At 39.2% G+C, this 18,677-nt stretch overlaps 1 protein-coding gene across 3 annotated transcripts in view; it reads right to left on the bottom strand.

Annotated features, from left to right (window-relative positions):
- The window catches only part of oprm1 (opioid receptor, mu 1), a 38,732-nt gene that overhangs the window by 6,631 nt on the left and 13,424 nt on the right, over nt 1–18,677 (bottom strand). For all 3 annotated transcript variants that reach the window (XM_042220319.1, XM_005947330.2, XM_042220320.1), the window contains exon 2: nt 2,173–2,525. In XM_042220319.1, coding sequence (XP_042076253.1) covers nt 2,173–2,525 — 353 coding nt within the window. The remainder of the gene's footprint in view (nt 1–2,172; nt 2,526–18,677) is intronic.

Raw genomic sequence — 18,677 nt, 5'->3', positions numbered from 1 at the left:
GCAAAGAAAGCAATGTCTTCCTGAAGCTGCTTGAGAAAAACCTTTTCACTGAAAACTGTTATGTCAAAGTAAAGCAATCACATCTTAAAGAACCTTGCCCCCACAGCTTTGCAGTAAATCTCCTTTTACTCTCTCTTCTTAAACAGATTGAAAGAATGCTTGAGTTTCATTTTTATTCAGTTACCGTCTTTACCACTGCATTTGCTCCTGTATTTGCTCCTGGATATGCTTCCTTTTTTCCTTGCAAGCAGCTTTTTGGCTGTGAAGACGGCTGTATTTGACAGCAGCCAGAACTAGTTATTTGTACAGTTACACAATAAATATTGTGATTTCTCTTCATTTACATGTGCTGGAGTGTGTAACTGCTTTTTCAATCAAAAATGAAGAGACTGAACTGAATGAGTTCATTATTGTTTTGTAGTTTTTGTGCCATTGTTAAAATGCTGTTTGTAAAAAGAAAAATTGCATAGGGTGTGTATACATTTTCCCACACAACATTATTTAATATTTAATTCCAAATTTGGGTAACTCCTAACAACTTGACTAGTTTACTAAACGTATGATGAATTTTGAGGTGTAAAATACAGCGAAAGGGAAAAAAAATGGCCACATATACTTGCAAGGGTTCATTTTGACTCCCCATTGAAAAACTATAGCTTTGGCTGGTAGCTTACTTACAAGGGATGACCACAGCGTTTTGGCTTTGGAAGATTTTTATGCTGGGTGCCTTTCCTGACACAACACTCAAGGGGTTTGTGTCTCCTCTCAGGATCAAGCCAGGGATAGTTTATTAGGGAAATGTGTAAACCACTACAATACACTTATGGAAATTAATGAGATAGCATACTTGACAATAACAGTACACTTGATTGCCTCGCGACACATGTTGTTTATGCACTTTTTGATGTGAGGACTTCCGTATCATGAGCCAGAGTGAGCTAACAGGCAAACATATGGGGGGCTGGAGTTAGATAAGTGGTGAATAATTATTAGACAGAAGAATGGGGTAGGGGTAGAGTATTGAGCCAAGGTAGAGTGAGGCAAAGTAGATGTGTGCAGAAGTGGACAAGTTGATAGCTGTGCAGATCAGTGAAGGAACCTTAATTGAACTGAGCAAAGAATCCAGATTGTGGCAAACTGAGCTGAGCAAGTAACTAGAGAGAGCAAGGGAGCAGCGAATGTAAATTGGACAGGTTTCAGCAGAGCTGAGGAAGTGAAGGGCTGCAGACAGGATGGAGTTTGAAGGGATGAAGGCTGGCTGCAGGTGGAGTAGAAGTGGGTGGTGTGACAAACTTCCACTCTTCTACTTTTAGAATATGAAATTTGCTGCAAAGTGTTCCTTATTTTGTTGTCACTGTGGCCAACTGTGTGGTGAATTTTGGAATTTAGACAAAGGCTGGATCAGTACGCGCTGGCCAGCAATCTGTTCTTTATTTTGGCACACCCAACATCACTTTATTGTCGAAAATTCATAATTAAATATGTAATTTAATGTTCTTCTTCTAAAATAAGTGGGGGTTTTTTTTGTGGGTTTTTTTTTTTTATTATTGGTGGATTCTAGAGTTTTTTTTCCCCTTTTGCCAGTTCCAAACATGGATAAATGGGAGGTTTGTACCATCAACCTAGATTCATCTGCTGTGGCAACCGCCTGGGAAATAAGGGAGCAGCTGAAAATAAAGCTAATGCAATAATCTAAGTAATTTGTAAAACTGAATCTCTACTGTTTATTTTGCCACATCTTATTTATAAACATGGATGAAAACAGACAACTTCTTCAAGAAATTAAATGACCTTTGCTATTTGCACGAGGGATCACAAAAACAGTTTTAGGGTCAAGGATGCTTTTAGCGGAGCTTTTTCATTTAACTTTAAAGTTGTCCAAAGCAGCACATCATCATACCTAAGGGGCAGAACAGGCTGATTGCAAATGAATCCAAAAATGACCTAATTGTCTGCAGAGAGAACTAGCTGTTTCACTAGATGCTAGCATTTCTTGGGCTAATGTCTTACTCACTGTCTATGCAGCAAAACTTTAATCATCAAGATTATTGTGATGAGGTCAGGCTGCTAAAACAATATGTAGTGTATTTACTTCCGTTACAATTTCCCCATTCATGCTAAAATTGAAGTGCTGCAAATCAGGATCAGCATTAGTGGTACATGTGTTCATACTTAAAGTGACAGTAGTGGAGGCCATGAACATGACAGGCAACCCAATTGCAGAGGAAAGAATCCAGTTGCAGACATTGACAATCTTGGCATTGCGTGGCGTCCTGAAGTCCAGTGCTTTGACGGGGTGGCACACAGCGACGTAGCGGTCGATGCTCATGGTGGTGAGTGTGAAGATAGAGGTGAACATGTTGTAGTAGTCGATGGACATCACCATCTTGCACAAGACGTCCCCAAAAGGCCAGGTCCCCATTAGGTAGTTAACACTCTGGAACGGTAGTGTGCTCGTCACCAAGGCGTCAGCCAGAGCAAGGTTGAAGATGTAGATGTTGGTGGCTGTCTTCATTTTGGTGTATCTGCACAGAAGACACATACTGTATATGTAAAAGGTCACACATGTTGCATTATTATGGGGTTTTTTTTGTATTTATTTGATCCCTCTTTAGCTGTTCTGAGTGTCTTTATAGGTTTCTTGTCTTTTTATTTGCAGTAGAGAACATGACCAAGAAGCTCTGATCCACTATTGAGGTTTGACTCTGCAGCACAAACTGGTAACAGTCACTTCAAACAGTGGCTCTAAACCATTAGCTCGGTGACCCTTTGGGCTCAGCAGCTCTGTTCAGTAATTACAACTTGACATTTTAAACACATACTGAGAATTTTTCTCATTTTGTGAAATGAAAACAAAAACATATGTGAAATTCCCAAAACTGACAAAGGCCCTTTTTTCAGTCTTTACTTAGAAAGAACACTACTTCAACTAGTGTAAGAATAAAGAAAGAAAGCATCAGAAGGATACACATAAATAAAATGCAAAATTTACAGATGGAACCACACAGGCGTGACCATTTGCTAAATATACCCAGCTTGCATTGTTTCCTTGTGACGCAAGAATACTGTACGATCTAGGCAAAGTATCTTGAAATGATTTCTGAATAATTCAGGCCTCTTTTGTGAGCTACTAGCCCATTTTGTGATAGAAAACTTTCAGCTCCATTTATTGAAAAGATTACCAGATATTACAGAATACAAATTAACCATAAAATGTAATCCAAAAATATTTAAAGAAATGTATAATTAAAAAATTCCAGTTTCTTACAGGCAGATAGGAAAAATCGTTTCTTGTATGTTCCATATTATATTCATAGAGTGTAGAAATAATGATAACAGAGGGCCGTTAATAAGGACTCAGTAGAAAGGTCAAGTGAACAATATTGACTAAAAAGACATTGCTGAAATAAACCTTTCCCGTAGGCAGCAGTAGCTTTTCTGTGATCTGAATGAAGAGTGATCAAAGCATTTCAAGGATGGTCCTTGTAATAGTATTTCAGAAAAATGTCCCTTCAGCCAGTATGGTGGAAAATGGAGCAGAGAGGGGTAGTTCAAAGAGAATGGAAAATGGTGGAGTGTTTATAGAAAACAGAAGAAAGCGTGGATCCATTTCCACAGAATGAAGAGGCCTGAAAACAAGTGACTGAAATGGCTCCACTGTTTACAGCTCTTGTCAGCAAAGACATATTCTGTGTTTATCGCTTCCTATCGTTGCGATGAGCCGAGGTTAAGGCTGGATCCCATCAAAAAGATCTAAAATCACATATCTTTTATCTCATAAACTCAGCACGCAAGACCCAAATGAATTATTAAAAACCCTGTTATATTAGTCATCCTTTCTAAGTGACATCTGGTTTTCATGGTAAAATTATAATGAAATTATATAAAATTCATGGGTGAAAATACTGTGAAAAATTCAGCTCCAACCTGCAACTTCAGGCCATCTTTAAGGCTTTAAAGAGTGAAGCCTGGCATATTTAATCACGCTGCTTTAGTCTCTCATAATGTTAAACGTTAGAGGGTTCCCTGGTGATGTCACTATGCCTGCGAGGTATTACAGAGTTCAATAGAGTGGTATTAGACTGTAAAGAGGTAATTGACTCAAATAATGACGCTATAATGAAGCTGTCTAGGAGTTAGATTTTCCCTGTGAAATACACTTTAGTTCTTGTCACTCCTCAATTTTACTATTCCAGCTTATTATTATTATCTTCATTTAGATAACAGATGATTCAGATGACACCTAATGGTGGTTTAATCTATTTTTAATTGTTCATTATTATTCTTATTAGATAAACCAGCAGCATTACCGTAAAGGCTAGACACAGGGGGAAACAGCTTACCCGTTCATGTAATCTGTTTAACAAGAGAATAAAACTAGAGCTCAACTGATATTGGTGCTGTTTAAAAGAATAGTCTTGTTTTATTGTTAAGATTGAGAATCTGCCCGACTCTTCTTATATCAGCTGGTGGTTTTTGCGCCCAGGGAAGCTGCATAGTTTCCTCTGGCGGACAAACTATGGAGCATAAAGTTGGCTGAAGCTATACGTTGCTTCTCCCGCTAATATTGGCCAATATACCAGTCCCCTTGATGTATTGGTCAGGCTTTAAAGGTTACCTTTTTTAACCTAAATTATACCAAAACAAGTAAAAAAGACAACAATAGTTGTGAGTTAGATATGAGGCTTGTGTTTCTTAGGCTCAAGAGATGCATTAGATGCACTGCCAGCTGTATCAGCCAGACATGAAGGAGAAATCAATCTTTCATGCCTAATTCTCTTGCCATAAAGGGAGCAAGCACATCTCTAAAAAATGTCTTAATATCCAAAGCACAAGAGGAATTGTGCTGTTCTGACACTATTCCATGTAAAGACTACTTAGACACATCCCTGCTGGGAGGTTATTAAATTAATAAATGAATACACAAAGTGACAATGATACATTGCACCCACCGGTCTTAGCTGTATTAAATCTCAACTGTCACATTAAGCCAAGGTAATTTGCATCGTTTTTGTTCTAGCACTGTCCTCAGTAATCCCAAATCCTCTTAACAACCAGAGATGACAGTTAGTTCATTAAATTCTGATTAACTGTAACTCAGACAGCTTAGTGTGTTTGTTATTTCAGACTTTATTTGCACTGGGACCGACGAGACACCTTGTGATGCAGTAAAAGCTGTCATAGTAGCTCGATAGAGCTCGAGGTAATGTCAGCATCCTTTTATTGAATTGGAGACTCCTCCAGCTAATAGCATTCTCTTCCTGAGCGACCTGACCATTTGCCACTGTCACTTTGAAATTGACCAAAAATAGCCTCCACAAATCCTCACACATTTGAATTTTTATGTCCACTACTGGCAGAGCTACAGAGCACTTGGCTGCTCTGGAGTTTTACAGGCTAACCAAGTCTGATAGGACTCCATACCTTGATGGCTCCTATCACTGCTGGCTTCCACCATCTGGTTCAGTGATTACAGCCACAACAGGCGTCAACCACCGTGCAGACACAGCTCTTTACAGCTGGTCTGCAGATCTGATGATCAATTATCGATCTGTGCGCTAGGGCATTGGTCCCCAACCCCCAGACCACGGACCGGTCAATGAGTCATTTGGTACCAGGCCGCGAGAGTTGAGGCTCGGGTGTGAAATTTACGGTTTCCAGTGTTTTTATCATTATGTTTTATTGTTTTTATAGTTAACTTGGTTTCCCTGGGTCTTTTCCTGTGTGTTATGAATACATTTTCTCTTTTCTTGGTACCGGTAGGCCTACTGGTTTTATTTTGTTGTATTTATCTGCGACACCTTAAAGGCTGGTCTGTGAAAATATTGTCGGACATTTACCAGTCCGTGGCACAAAAAAAGGGACCACTATGCTAGGGTATCTCGTTGCTGCGCATCTATGAACATCTTTATGCTTGAACATGGTGTTTAGTATGGACAAACTGAGGTGACAGAAACCCACTGGGGTTCTGATCAGGCAGGGATTTCCTCCCAGTTGTACCCCTCTGGATCTCAGAGTAATTGCCGTGTAAGTCAGAGTAAAACAATGGAGTCGTCACATGGGACACCCTCCATCACCCAGTCACTCCAAGAAGTTGGCACCGAAACAAACACCTTTTGTCCACCGGGGAAAACCCCAATATACAGCATTGAACTGTTGGGGATACCATGATACTCCCTCTAGCCTGTCACCTATCATCAAGGACAATTCTAGATTATAACAGAGTCTAGGGCCTCTCCAATAGACTGTGGGTGGTTAGAAAACATGGGTCCAGGCCTATGTTACCTCTTCAGGCTGCATCCAACAGGGTCACATGGGTGAAAGCCTCGCCACTAAATGCTTTCTAAATTAAGCTCCTTCCCAAAGCCTGGCTCCAGGATGAGGGCTGGGTAACAGTATCCCCAGGAGGGTAGAGTGGTCCTCTGTTCATTTATTCTTCTTATGAGTTACCTGAATCATTCTTCATCTGGCCCCTCAACTAGGACCAGTTTGTCTATCAGTTTGAGAGATCCTAATAGGGGTAAAAGCCCCTGACAACAAAGCTCTGGGATCCATGGGACACATAAACCCCTCCACCATGATAAGATGCTGATTATGGAGGGCACAAATTAGATTGCAGAATATGTTTTCGTGAGTGAAATTGTGTTTACACTTTGTAAAAAGGTTAAATGAAATCTGTAAATTATGTCTGTCAATAAAGCTGCTTAAGGTTTTGCCATGTGTGATTGATTCAGTAAACTGGCACTGACATATATCACAGACTGAAAACTCAGTAAAGCTGAAGTATGTGGTCCCTTCTCACAGCAACAAAATAACTGATCTATAGTTTCTTCAGTGTCCAAAAAAAGCAGACAATTGATCTTATTTTAGTCAAACCTACATTTTTAGGTTTTTTAGTAGGTAGAGTGGTCACCCCATGATTGGAAGGTCGGGGGTTCGAATCCACTGAACAGCTACCCTGAGGTACCCCTGAGCAAGGTACTGTCCCTACTCACTGCTCCCCGGGCGCCTGCTTAGTGGCTGCCCACTGCTTCACTGAGTGAATGGGTCAAATGCAGAGAAAAACAAGTAATTTCCCCACGGGGATGAATAAAGTATACATTATTATTATTATTAATCCACCTGACCACAGTTCTTGTATAAGAAAGGGACAAAAATGATAGAGTACTCTACATCTTTGGAAGGGTCAAGACTTACCCATAACTTATTGGTAAGACAAGAATGTAACAGTAAAGTGTAATCTGTGTCCAGGCCGGCAACAGCTACCCAGTGGTCCAATAACAACACTAAATCTTTCCAAGCACCCGCAAAGGCAGTAAATTATTAACACAAAGCTAGAAGCAAAAGACCTGTGCAGCCAGAGTGCATGCTGATACACCCAAGGAGCCAGAGCTTGATGTTCAACAGGTAACAAACACAGAGATGAACGGGCTTGTGAGTTACATATCAATAAAAATGTTCTAGGTTTCTAGAGCAGACTTCAGCCTGTAAACTGCTTCTTTTTCTCTGTTTTTTGTCAACTTGTCAGATTTATTGTAATATTAAAATACTAAAAGAAAGCATGTATATTCTTATGACAAGATTAGGGATTCACATTGACATGGGCAGATATAACTTAATGTTTGCATCTCAGACCATGCTCTTATAAGGGGTTGGAAGCAATATGTTATGCATCACTTTTGTTTGAAGACTTTTTTTTATTGTACTATCACTTAAGTTTGTGAACAATCTCTGGTCGACTTTAGCTTTGTGCTTTAATTTTTCCTGCCCTAGGCATAGCATAATGTGGTCGCTGTAAGATCCTTCCATGGCAGTAGTGCCCTGAAGTTATTTAGTATAAATCATACTGTCCATGATAAAACAAGAGGGAGCCAAAGAGAGACATCTGGGAGTTTATTACATCCCATTTCAGCCATGAAGAAAAGGTAATGTGTAGCTGGAGAGCACCAAATCATATTTAGACTTGTTCACATACAGCAATGACTGATTTACCCTACTTTAAGCTACTGCACACACAAGCAAAAGCAAAGGTACCACAAACAAAATTATTGTGATTATGTGTATTGAGCTTGTTACCTTTTGAAATGGTTGCTTCAAAGAAAAGAACCAGGGCTGCAACTACACGCAATCAGTCAATCTTCAAGTGACTTTGGTGCATCGAGACAGTGACAAAAGGGGAATGAGCCAGAGTCATTCTATCATTCTTATCAGTTCTGCATCAACTTGCAATGAAATGAGGTGATTACATATATTTGTATGTGGTGATACAGTGATTCATTTGGTAAATTAGTGAAAATCACAAATCTGTTGCTATCTGCAAATCTGCACGAGCATAAATAGAAATTCACATTAACGACTTACATTCAGAGTCTGACTAAAATTTTATAGATCTGAAGCAGATCAGCCCATTAATCAACCCCAATGGACAATAACAATTGTGTGGATTTTACTTCAATCCTCCCAAATTTTCATCCCGTTCTCACTCCCGAGCTGTAATATAATAATGATTTATCAACTCCCGTGGTGTTGCTGAGGAACGCGAAAGGTGACCTTCCACGTTCTTATGCTACGCATCGGGTTATGGATGAAATCCAGTAGAATGATGCTCCCGCGGTAATACAGCCATGTATTCCAGCCCTAACCCTAACCTTATCCCTAACCCTAACCAGCAATTTAATGATGTTAGATAGTGTTTTCCAAAGTGATTTAAGTAAAACAAACGTACATGTGTAGATTCATTCCAAACGGTTCCTTATGTTTCCTCATTTTTCCGATCTCGTGATCTAGGGACATGTTGGGTGCCTGGAAGCGTAATATATTGACGATTTGTCACCTAGCGTAAAATGTTATGCTTTGGGAATGAGAACGTTTCGCAGAACGTGTTCCAAGTTTTCTAATCTTTACCACTATCCTATCAAACTGTCAAGCTTCTCACCTTGAATGAGTGTAGGTCAAATTTGTTTTACCAAATACACAAATAAACATTCAGCTAAATGCTGCTTACATTACCTTGTGTAAAAATGAAAACACGCTGCACTTAGTCAAACGTAATCTTGAATACTGTTAGTCACGCTTACATTATAGTGGTTGTATATCAGAAGAAAATGAATTAATCTGTTGTTTCTGTCAGTTTTGCAACCCTTTTTATTAAATTGTCTCATTGCCCCGCAGTAGACTTGCAACCTGTCACAGGTGCGCCCAGCCGTTTGCCCTATGACAGCTAGGATAATGGCTCATGTCTCATTAGCAAGGTTATATTATCAAGTGGCATTACACTTCATTAAATACATATTTATTTGCAGTTGCAAGTTTATCAGTATTTACAGGCTGGGGGAGGTGTGATACTGAAAATACCAGCAGGTATAATCAAAAATGAAAACCCTTTAGGCTTTGTGCAATGCTTGAATGACTTTTGTGTTATAATAATTGGCAACACAGAGCTACAAATTGGGTATCTACGGAGAAAATTACACACTGTTACTTTCTAAAGTTTAGAATTCATTTTCATGCCAGCAGCAATTTTTTGATAAATATCTTTCATAAAGAGGATACAGATCTCCCACAGAGTTCTCATTTTGGAAGTAAAATTTGACAACTCGCATAAACAGAAGATTAGAACATCATCTTATTGTATGCCAGTAAACAGACTGCAGATAATGGAATAAATAATCAGTCCGTTATTGACAGAAAGTGACATTAGAGTCACAGAGAGACAAGGCAGAAGTAATCATCGGAAAAGTAAAAACCTTTATTATGCTTCTTGTGTGAATAAACAGCACTCAAAAATAATAATAAAAAAAAAAACTAACGGAAACTGCTTCATCTAACTGTAAAAAAACATTTAAATGGAATTCTCCTGGACCACTAAACCACACGGGCAGCAGATAAAAAGATAGATGTACAGTAATGGGTCTTAAACCCATCCACAGCAGTTCTATCTGTGAAAAATGTATAATTCATAGCCTTCCATCAAGTCAATAGCTGTGGTTCCCTCCTACAGGGAAGAGACTCTGTCATTCTTGTTTCACATCCATCTTCACCTCTCCTTAAATGAGAAAAATAGATTGTGTAATGATAGCAGATTATCCCTGAAACAATTTTGACATAAATTACATTCTACAAACTCATCACACCTAATATAGTCAAAGCAAAGGAACAAGCTGTCCTTGAGGATTCATTATGTAAACATTCAGATCGTTTGACAAATATGTAGATGTCTTACTGTGCCATTCGTTTGAATAGTTTTCCAGAAAGGCTTCTTAAACGGGTGGCAGCTGAGGATTGGTTGGTTTAATATACACTAATTCAGCAAGTCATTTTAATATGCCAACATTTGAAAAAAATTTATTATGATAAAGCCCTCTTTTTTATTCATACGCTCTGTGACAGCCTAATATAACACAAATTATGTTGGTTGACAGATTAATAAAAAAGAAAATTAGACTAACTTCAAGCTTGGCTTCCTAATTAGTCCCATTTGTTGTTGCAATGTAGGGCAATTATTTATTGTTTGTTTTGGGCTTTTGTGATACGGTAAAGTTAATCTGGTTATACATTTAGACATTCAAGTTTCATGGCACAACATTGAATGGATTAGAGGAAATTGGTGGTAGAGTATACATCAGGAATAATAGCACTGCCTATCCCTTCACCATGGCACCTGTTAGTGGATGGTATATATTGTATATAAATTTTGTCATCAAAGTTGATGTGTCGTACCCAGGAAAAATAAATGTAAGGATCTGAGTGAATTTTACATGGGCTAAATTATGATTGGCATATGACTGGGTCATAGCATCTTCAAACTCTTTTTGGGGTTAGCAACAGTGATGAACAGGATCATGAGTAGACAAGCCAAGGCTGGCCCATGTGGTCTAACAAGGACGAGATACAGTAGCTCTAATTGCTGAAAACTTATTGATTGATTGATTGATTGATTGTTAATTTATTTCAAACATGTAAACAATATACAGGTACATTTAGAAAAGAAAATAAGAGAGAAAAAAAACAATATACAAAAGTCAATACATTTCAATATTGCTACCGTTCTGATTCATTTACATGTTGAAAGGGAGTGGGAAGAAGTAAACACTTGTTTAGTTCTGATAGAAAGAATTCAGAACATACAGTCCTTTGTAGTTTGGCGTATGGAGCCCGGTGTGAAGGTCAGCTGAAAGCACCAGCGCATGAGCATCAGACCTGGATCACGGTGGTCTGATGAATCATGTTTTCTTTTACATCATGTGGATGGCAGAGTGTGTGTGTCGCTTACCTGGGAAACACCTGGCACCAGGATGCGCTATGTGACACGTACCAACTACCTAAGCATTGCTGCAGACCTTTCAATCAAACGGTATTCCCTGATGTCTGTGGACTCTTTCTGCAGGATAATGCGCCTTCCCACAAAGCAGAATGAGTTCAGAAATGGTTTAAGGAGATCATCAATGCTCGAGATATATGGGATATGCTCGAGAAGTCTAATCCATGGAGCCCCATATATATATATATATATATATAGCATATATATGCTATATCGATACAATATGCATGACTGTGGGATCATTTTTCCTTACCAAAAAGAAAAAAAAATCATCATAAACAAACCTGCTTTAAATCACATCATGAGTCATAATTATTATTAGTAATAATAAAAACCATGCACTGAGAGCACACTCACCGCAAAAAGTAGCCACTGTAATAAAAGTGAGAACGTACGTGTCTTTGATGGCATATAGTGTACAAAGCAGGAGCGACATTGTTTCTATACAGATTGACGAACTCTCCACACACACTCCGAGACAGCTGCGGTAACCAAGTGTGAATCCAGAACATCTACAACACATTTCAATGTGTTTTTGTAATTTTCTACTGTGATTATGTGATTATTGATAGCTGATGATTGACATCTTTTTAGTTCTAAAGTGTCTGGTTAGACCCATACATTACAACCCCCCAAAAAAGGCACAGGGAGAACAGCAGACTCCACACCCTCCACGCCCCAGCTGGCCAGGAAGCTCAAACCCTGATCTTTCTTGCAGGGAGGAAAGAATACTGACCCCTGCACCACTGTGGATAAAATGGGCCTGAAAACTAACGGCATATGCACAAATACAAAAACTCTCCATTGTTGCGAGTAATTTTTTGCATGTGCTGCCTGCGTGATTACACTGAAGCAGTCTAACCCCAGGTGTTCAATAACAAAGGATGAAAATTGGACCATTATTTCAGGCTACCAATAATCTACAAGCCTTCTTTTCCCCTCTGGTTCAACAGAAAACTAAACACTGAAACTGTAACAGACGTGAACACATATGAGCTGAACAGGCAGGAGAGAAAAAACATTCTGCCCTCACAGCATGTCCCTATGAAAGTAAACGGCATGGAGCCATTAAAATGTCCCTGAATGTTAATTAGTCAATAACTGTGCATTTTCACATGTGAGGGTCGCTCTTCACCATGGCAACAACTGTGACCAGGGATAAGACATTATTATATCAGGCACGATTAAATTTAACGTACCATGCTGTAACATTCATTTGCTTTAATGTTTCTGTGTGGGTTGAAAAATAGACTGAAAAGAGAAACAATTTACTTGCCAAAAATGGCATTATCTAGAAACTAGAAAACTAATGCAGCATGTATATTGTTCTTCTCATTGCCATTAGCTGAAGATATGTAATGGGTTCGGCACCAGAACATTATCACTCTTGTATAATTCACAGGAAGTAGGAATGATTGAAAATAATTCACTTTAGCTTCATTCATTTAATACCGCAGTAACAACAGAAAAACAGACACTGAAAAAAGCTGTGGAGATTACCTTGTTAAGATACAAAAATACCCCATAAAACAATAATAATCATTCAATATTATCATAAAATTTCTGTTTTGAAAATATAAGAAGGGTTCATTCCAAGAACAAGGTAGCCAAACAAAAGCAAAAGAACATCATGTGTGCTTTGCAGTGCCTCAGATATTTATATACAAGAAACAAAACATCCATTCCACAAATGCATGGGACAAGGAGAGCTACCTCAACAGAACAAGACTCAGCTGTACACTTGCTTTAAAGGAGAAAAGACAGTCTTTTGAGGATGCCAGGGTTCACATTTTGGAGGAGAGACGGCTTGAGAAAACAGTAAAGGAGGGCATCTACATCCGCTGTGAATGACCCTTGTTTAACAGAGGTTATGACTTACAGCTATCAGATTCCCTTCCCAAGCATCTCAACCTCAACTCACACCTTTCTTCAAGAGATCGTAATAGCTCACATGATAGCGAGGAGAGAGATTTCACACCTTGGACCAGGTGTAAAATCTCCAAGGGGACAACCAGAACTGGGGGTTAAATACTCTGGACTTTCCGACAGTTGTTTTGAAACTGAACAAACCTCTTGGAAGAGAGACACAACATGCACATGAACCTAAAGGAGTCCAGTTGCCTTCTTTTCAAGACAAGCACTCAAGACTACCATGACCTGGATGACTAACAGGCTATATTGACACAAAGTAAACATTTCCTCAATGTTTTGGTTGCCTGTTATCTTTGATGTGTAAAATGGATAATCTTGGAAAGATAACAGATATTAGGAGACTAATAGCTAAGCAGATATTAAATAATTTGGGCACAACTGTAAGCTTTGATTTGGCTGTAGTGAATCAACCGTCTTGTCATCGTATTTCAGTAAACGTCAAAGTAAAAAGCCACACACTCAACCGTTTGGAACAGATTCCGATTACTTTTTATGGCTTTTGTTACACAGCAACCTAAACATAATCCATCATTAGCCGACGAAGCTCGAATGCATGTTTGCAGCCCTGTGTAAGATTCATTAGCTGCTCATGGCTACAGATAAACCATTAAGTCCTGGTTGCTGAAACAGAGGCTGCTCATGTGAACAGACATCTGGATGCCTCTGGCTCTGACCAGTAACACAGTCCATGCACAGTGTGAGGAACATGATGGATATGGGTGCACAGGGTGTGACTCTGTGTATGTCTGACTCACAGGCATGTGTTAATGTGGTGAGCAGTAATAGGATGTTGAGACTGGAAGTTAGAAGAAATTGATGGGTTTTTTTTTTTCTATTTAGTATATACCAGGACTGTTACAATATCAGGTTTTCACTATAAGTTACACAACTACTACAGCCACAAGGACTCGCATTAATGACACTGTGATGTCCACCGAATGTATGAAATTTACCTTTGGTTACTGTGTTTTGTTTATTTGTTGTTGCATTCTTTTAAAAAGAAAAAGAAAAAAGAAATGGTTTTGCTATAGTGGACGTGATTGCTCTGATTGACAGGTGTCCTACACATAGACCTGAAGCTGAAGTCTACATGGCCTCCCCTTCGCTAACGGGGTGGCTGTGGCTCAGGTAGTAGAGCTACTATCAGCTACTGATTGGAAGATTGATGATTCGATCCTTGGCTTCCCCAGTCTGAATGCAAAATATCCTTGGGCAAGATACTAACCACACGTAGCTCTTCGATGTATTCATTGGAGTGTGAATGTTGGTTCAAGTATAGAAAGAAGTGCTTGTATGAGTGGGTGTGAATGAGGTATCTTGTATACAGTGCTTTGAGTACTCCGGAAGAGTAGAAAAGTGCTATATAAGAATCAGTCCATTTACCATTTACTAACTGGATTCACTAAACTGGAGCTCCTGATCACGTCTGTTTTTTGGATGCATTCGGGGCAATTTAATGGATGTATCTGATATGTAATGGCTTACTCTGTAGTAAAGCCCATACGAGAGGTTTCTGCTTCAGCTTTGGTGACTTAAATTCTTGTGTTTCATGAGTCCCTTCGCATGTAGAACTGAAGAAGCTTCTCGGATGAGAGGTGAAACATCTTCAAGAAACTCAAAGAAGTCCAGACGCTTAGATTTTGGTGACTGTGTTTAAATTGTAGCCTCAGTTTCCTGATCTTAACTTATAGGACTAGCATCCAGTATGGTCTTCTGCTACTGTGGCACATCTCCTTCAAGATTCAGAAATGCACATATGCATACCTTGGTTGTAACAAGTGGCTGTTGGAGTTACTGTTGCCTTTATATCAGCTTCAAGCAGTCTGGCCATTCTCCTATGACCTCTGGCTATTGAGTTACTGCTGTATGATTTACTGATCAGACATTTATGTGAACAAAGAGTTGAAAAAATACCTAATGTAGCAGCGAGTGAGTGCATATGCAGAGTGAAACTGCATCCAGTAGGTATGCTTAATATAGTTGCCAGCTGCCTGCACGAGAGGGAATTTTCCCTGAAGCTTTTTACTGAAAGCTGCAGGGAACTTGCATTAGTTGCTCTGATATATGCCATGTTGACTCTTTGTTGCTATAGCAGGGGCAGAGAATGCAGTGACGGCTGGATATAATGGCCTAATAACCACATTAATGGGAAATAAATTGGAATTATCCTTTAAATTACTCACAGCACTTCATCACAGCATTTATCAATTACACGTCAGCTCAAATAAGCTTCTGAAATAGCTCAAGTAATTACATTAGCACACTGGTTAGTACTGTTCTTCCCCTCTTTAATACAATACAAACATTTAAAATGTGCCTGTTTGACATAATGGGCAGAGTTTTTGCCATATAAATTCTCCAGAGCTAACATTTCTTCGGGGATCAAGCGTTTAAGTGTTCTTTTTAATTTGGCTTGCAGGAGAATCATGCAAGTTTTATTTAATGTGACTATAAAAAGAAACCAGTGTCATGTAAGGTGTATCATTAAAGATGAAGTTAGTTATGATCTATGAAACACCTGATGTAGTAACCTTGATGAAAAATGTATTAAAACTGCTGAATCCACAGCTTGCACAGAGTTTCACTATGCAATAATTCATCTTCAGAGTCACAAAACCCAAGGAAGTGTTAAAGATCACCTCAGTGTTAGCCTTATACATTTTTTATGCGTGAGCTGCCTGGAAGATCCCAACAGTAACAGCTATAAGATGTGTATATATAAAAGCAGGAACATGGCATTGAAAAAAGAAAAAAATACAGAAATGTATTTTTCCTGCGTCCCTTTAATGAACACTGGCTTTAGCAGCTGCTCCCTTTTCACATTTCACTTTCAAATGCTTTTTGTGTGCATTGAGATGACTGCACAAAAAAGAGAAAATTTGTCTTATTCAGACTGGATAAGTGTGAATGAATGGCTGCAAATAAAGCCAAGGTGATCCAGACTAAAGTTGTGGAGCTACCAGAAGGTAGAGTAGTAGATGTATAGGACAGCTGGTAATCTCACAAGTCAGAGGGAACCATGATAAAGATGTGCAAGTTAGGTTGTGAGAAGCCAACCGGATGGAATACGATCCAAGCCATCAATACATAAATTGTACTGGTTATCAGAAAACAACCTGGAAAAATAAGATGGCCACAGGATGAGACAGATGCCAGTGATGTAAAAACACACAATCTCACAATGGACAGAGGTCTCCACGTAAAGTCCTGCACTCTGAGCATGCATTAGTGGGTGTCAGAGCCACAGTCCAGGATGAAACGCATCCATAAATATATCAGGAACCTGCCAGAGGAAGTGGCTGATGTCAAGAAAGCGTCTAGAAAATACCTTGATCATTGAAGCACAAGAACAGGCCTAAAGCACCAGATCCATACAGGCAGGACCCAAGTTGCAAACTGTGCAAAGATGTCCCGAAGACCATCCAAGTAGAGAGATGTAAGATGCAAGCTGGGACAGTGTACACTGAGAAGCACAACCAAGTGGCTGGGATAGTGTATAGGAACGTTTGTGCTGCATATGGACCAGAAGTCTCCGGGTCCTGATGGTTAAGAACAACAGACCTAAGTCTTTGTAGGTTTTCTAGTTCCAGACAGACAAGCAGCTGTTGGCCAACTAACCAGACAAAGTGGTAGCTGAAAACAACCCAGAAGACCGCACTATGATAGATGTAGCAATTTCAGTGATCAGCAACATCAAGAGGAAGGCGCATGAGAAAATAGAGAGGTACCAGGGGCCAAAGAAACAACTGGATCAGAAGTGGAAAGTATAATTCAAAGTATTCCCAGTGGTAACAGGAACATTGGAAGCTAGAAACTAGAATAGTTGCTCCAGCAGATTGCAGACACAGCATCTGAGGTCTCTGTGCAGATACCACACAGAACCCCAGCAGAAGTTAATTGGCAAGCGGTCTCTATAAATTCTATGGCTGCCATTCAAAGATGCACAAATCTACTCATTAGTGCTTAATAATACACAAATAAAATACTATAATTTCACTCACCAAAACTGAAGCAGAAACGTCTTAGACACCCTAAGCCAAAATACTGATAATATTCATCACATAATTGTATTAAAGATGTTCCAAAAGGCACCAACAACACAAACACAGCTGTTCTGTGACTTTTAATAATTGCCTCCGGATGAACTGGAGTTTTTGGAACTTCTACATTGGTTGGCGATTGCATGTTGACAAATAGTCATTTCTTAGAAATTACACAAAGAAATCAAATACAGAACAGCTAACAGCCTCAAAATGAGAAAATGGTGAAATATGTTATTAAATGTTCAGCGTGCATGACCTTGAAAAACTAGCAGGAGAACAATGATCTTTGACAAATGTAATATGTTTGGTTGTATATACTGAGGATTAGTAATAAGGAAGGAAGCAGCAGTTGTACAGTAGGCGGTAGAAACACAGAGGTAACTGAAAATAAAGGTGTTAGTGGCTGGGAGTGAAACGACAGGGGCCTTTACCAACAAATCAAAAGTACTTATGGAAAATGGGAATTTAAAAAATCTAAATACCCAAAGCACCTTCTCATTGATCCTTTCCATCTATACAGATTTAATTCATAGCCCAAATATGACACTTGATGATACTAAATAGGAATCTTGATAAATAGAATAAATATGCATCAACAAATCCTGACAACAGCGTAACCTTGACTAAAAAGGAGAATAAGAAAAGCATGGAATGAAAGCACATAAAGAAATATGAAGCACTCCCAAGGAACCACTTTGAATAGCTGATAACACATTCTCGTCGCAGCCTGAAACAGTGGGATTCAACACAAACATGCAGTGAGAGATTCATGAATTTTCTGCCATCAAACAGCGCTTTTGTGTCTGAGCCAGCCGCTTAATTAAACACTTTCACCTTTCACCATTAGTCGTCATAGAAACTCCCAATGGGTGATAAATCGATGAAATGATTTTACTGGGATTTTGTGTGTGTGTTTATAAGAAAGAAAAATGGCATTTAATCGTTAATAGGTTTATTACACAGGGCTCTATTTTACCAGAGTCATCACAAAGACAAGTAAGGAGTCGTGTCTGAAAGTTTGGTGATGGTGCCAAGTAGCAGTGATATGCACAAAAGGACAGGGTGACGAGAGTAAAATCAGAGGGTGCTGCTCTCACAGCCAAAAATACCAAGACAACAGGTAATAATAATAATAATGGATTGCATTTATATAGTGCTTTTCGGGGCCCTCTACAGTTCGCATACCGCCACAACAGGTCCACTGATGATGCCATAGCCCTGACACTACATACTGCCCTGTCACACCTGGAGAAGAGAGACACGTATGTGAGAATGCTGTTTGTAGATTACAGCTCAGCATTCAATACCATCGTTCCCTCGAAGCTGGACAGGAAACTGCAGGATCTGGGTAGCATCACCTCATCCCCCATCACACTGAACAC

The sequence above is a fragment of the Haplochromis burtoni genome, unplaced genomic scaffold, assembly GCF_018398535.1.
Source record: "Haplochromis burtoni strain Fernald_Lab_line unplaced genomic scaffold, NCSU_Asbu1 Contig_46, whole genome shotgun sequence".
NCBI lineage: Eukaryota > Metazoa > Chordata > Actinopteri > Cichliformes > Cichlidae > Haplochromis > Haplochromis burtoni.
Note: the sequence above shows the minus strand (reverse complement) of the source record. Positions and strands in the feature narration are given on the sequence as shown.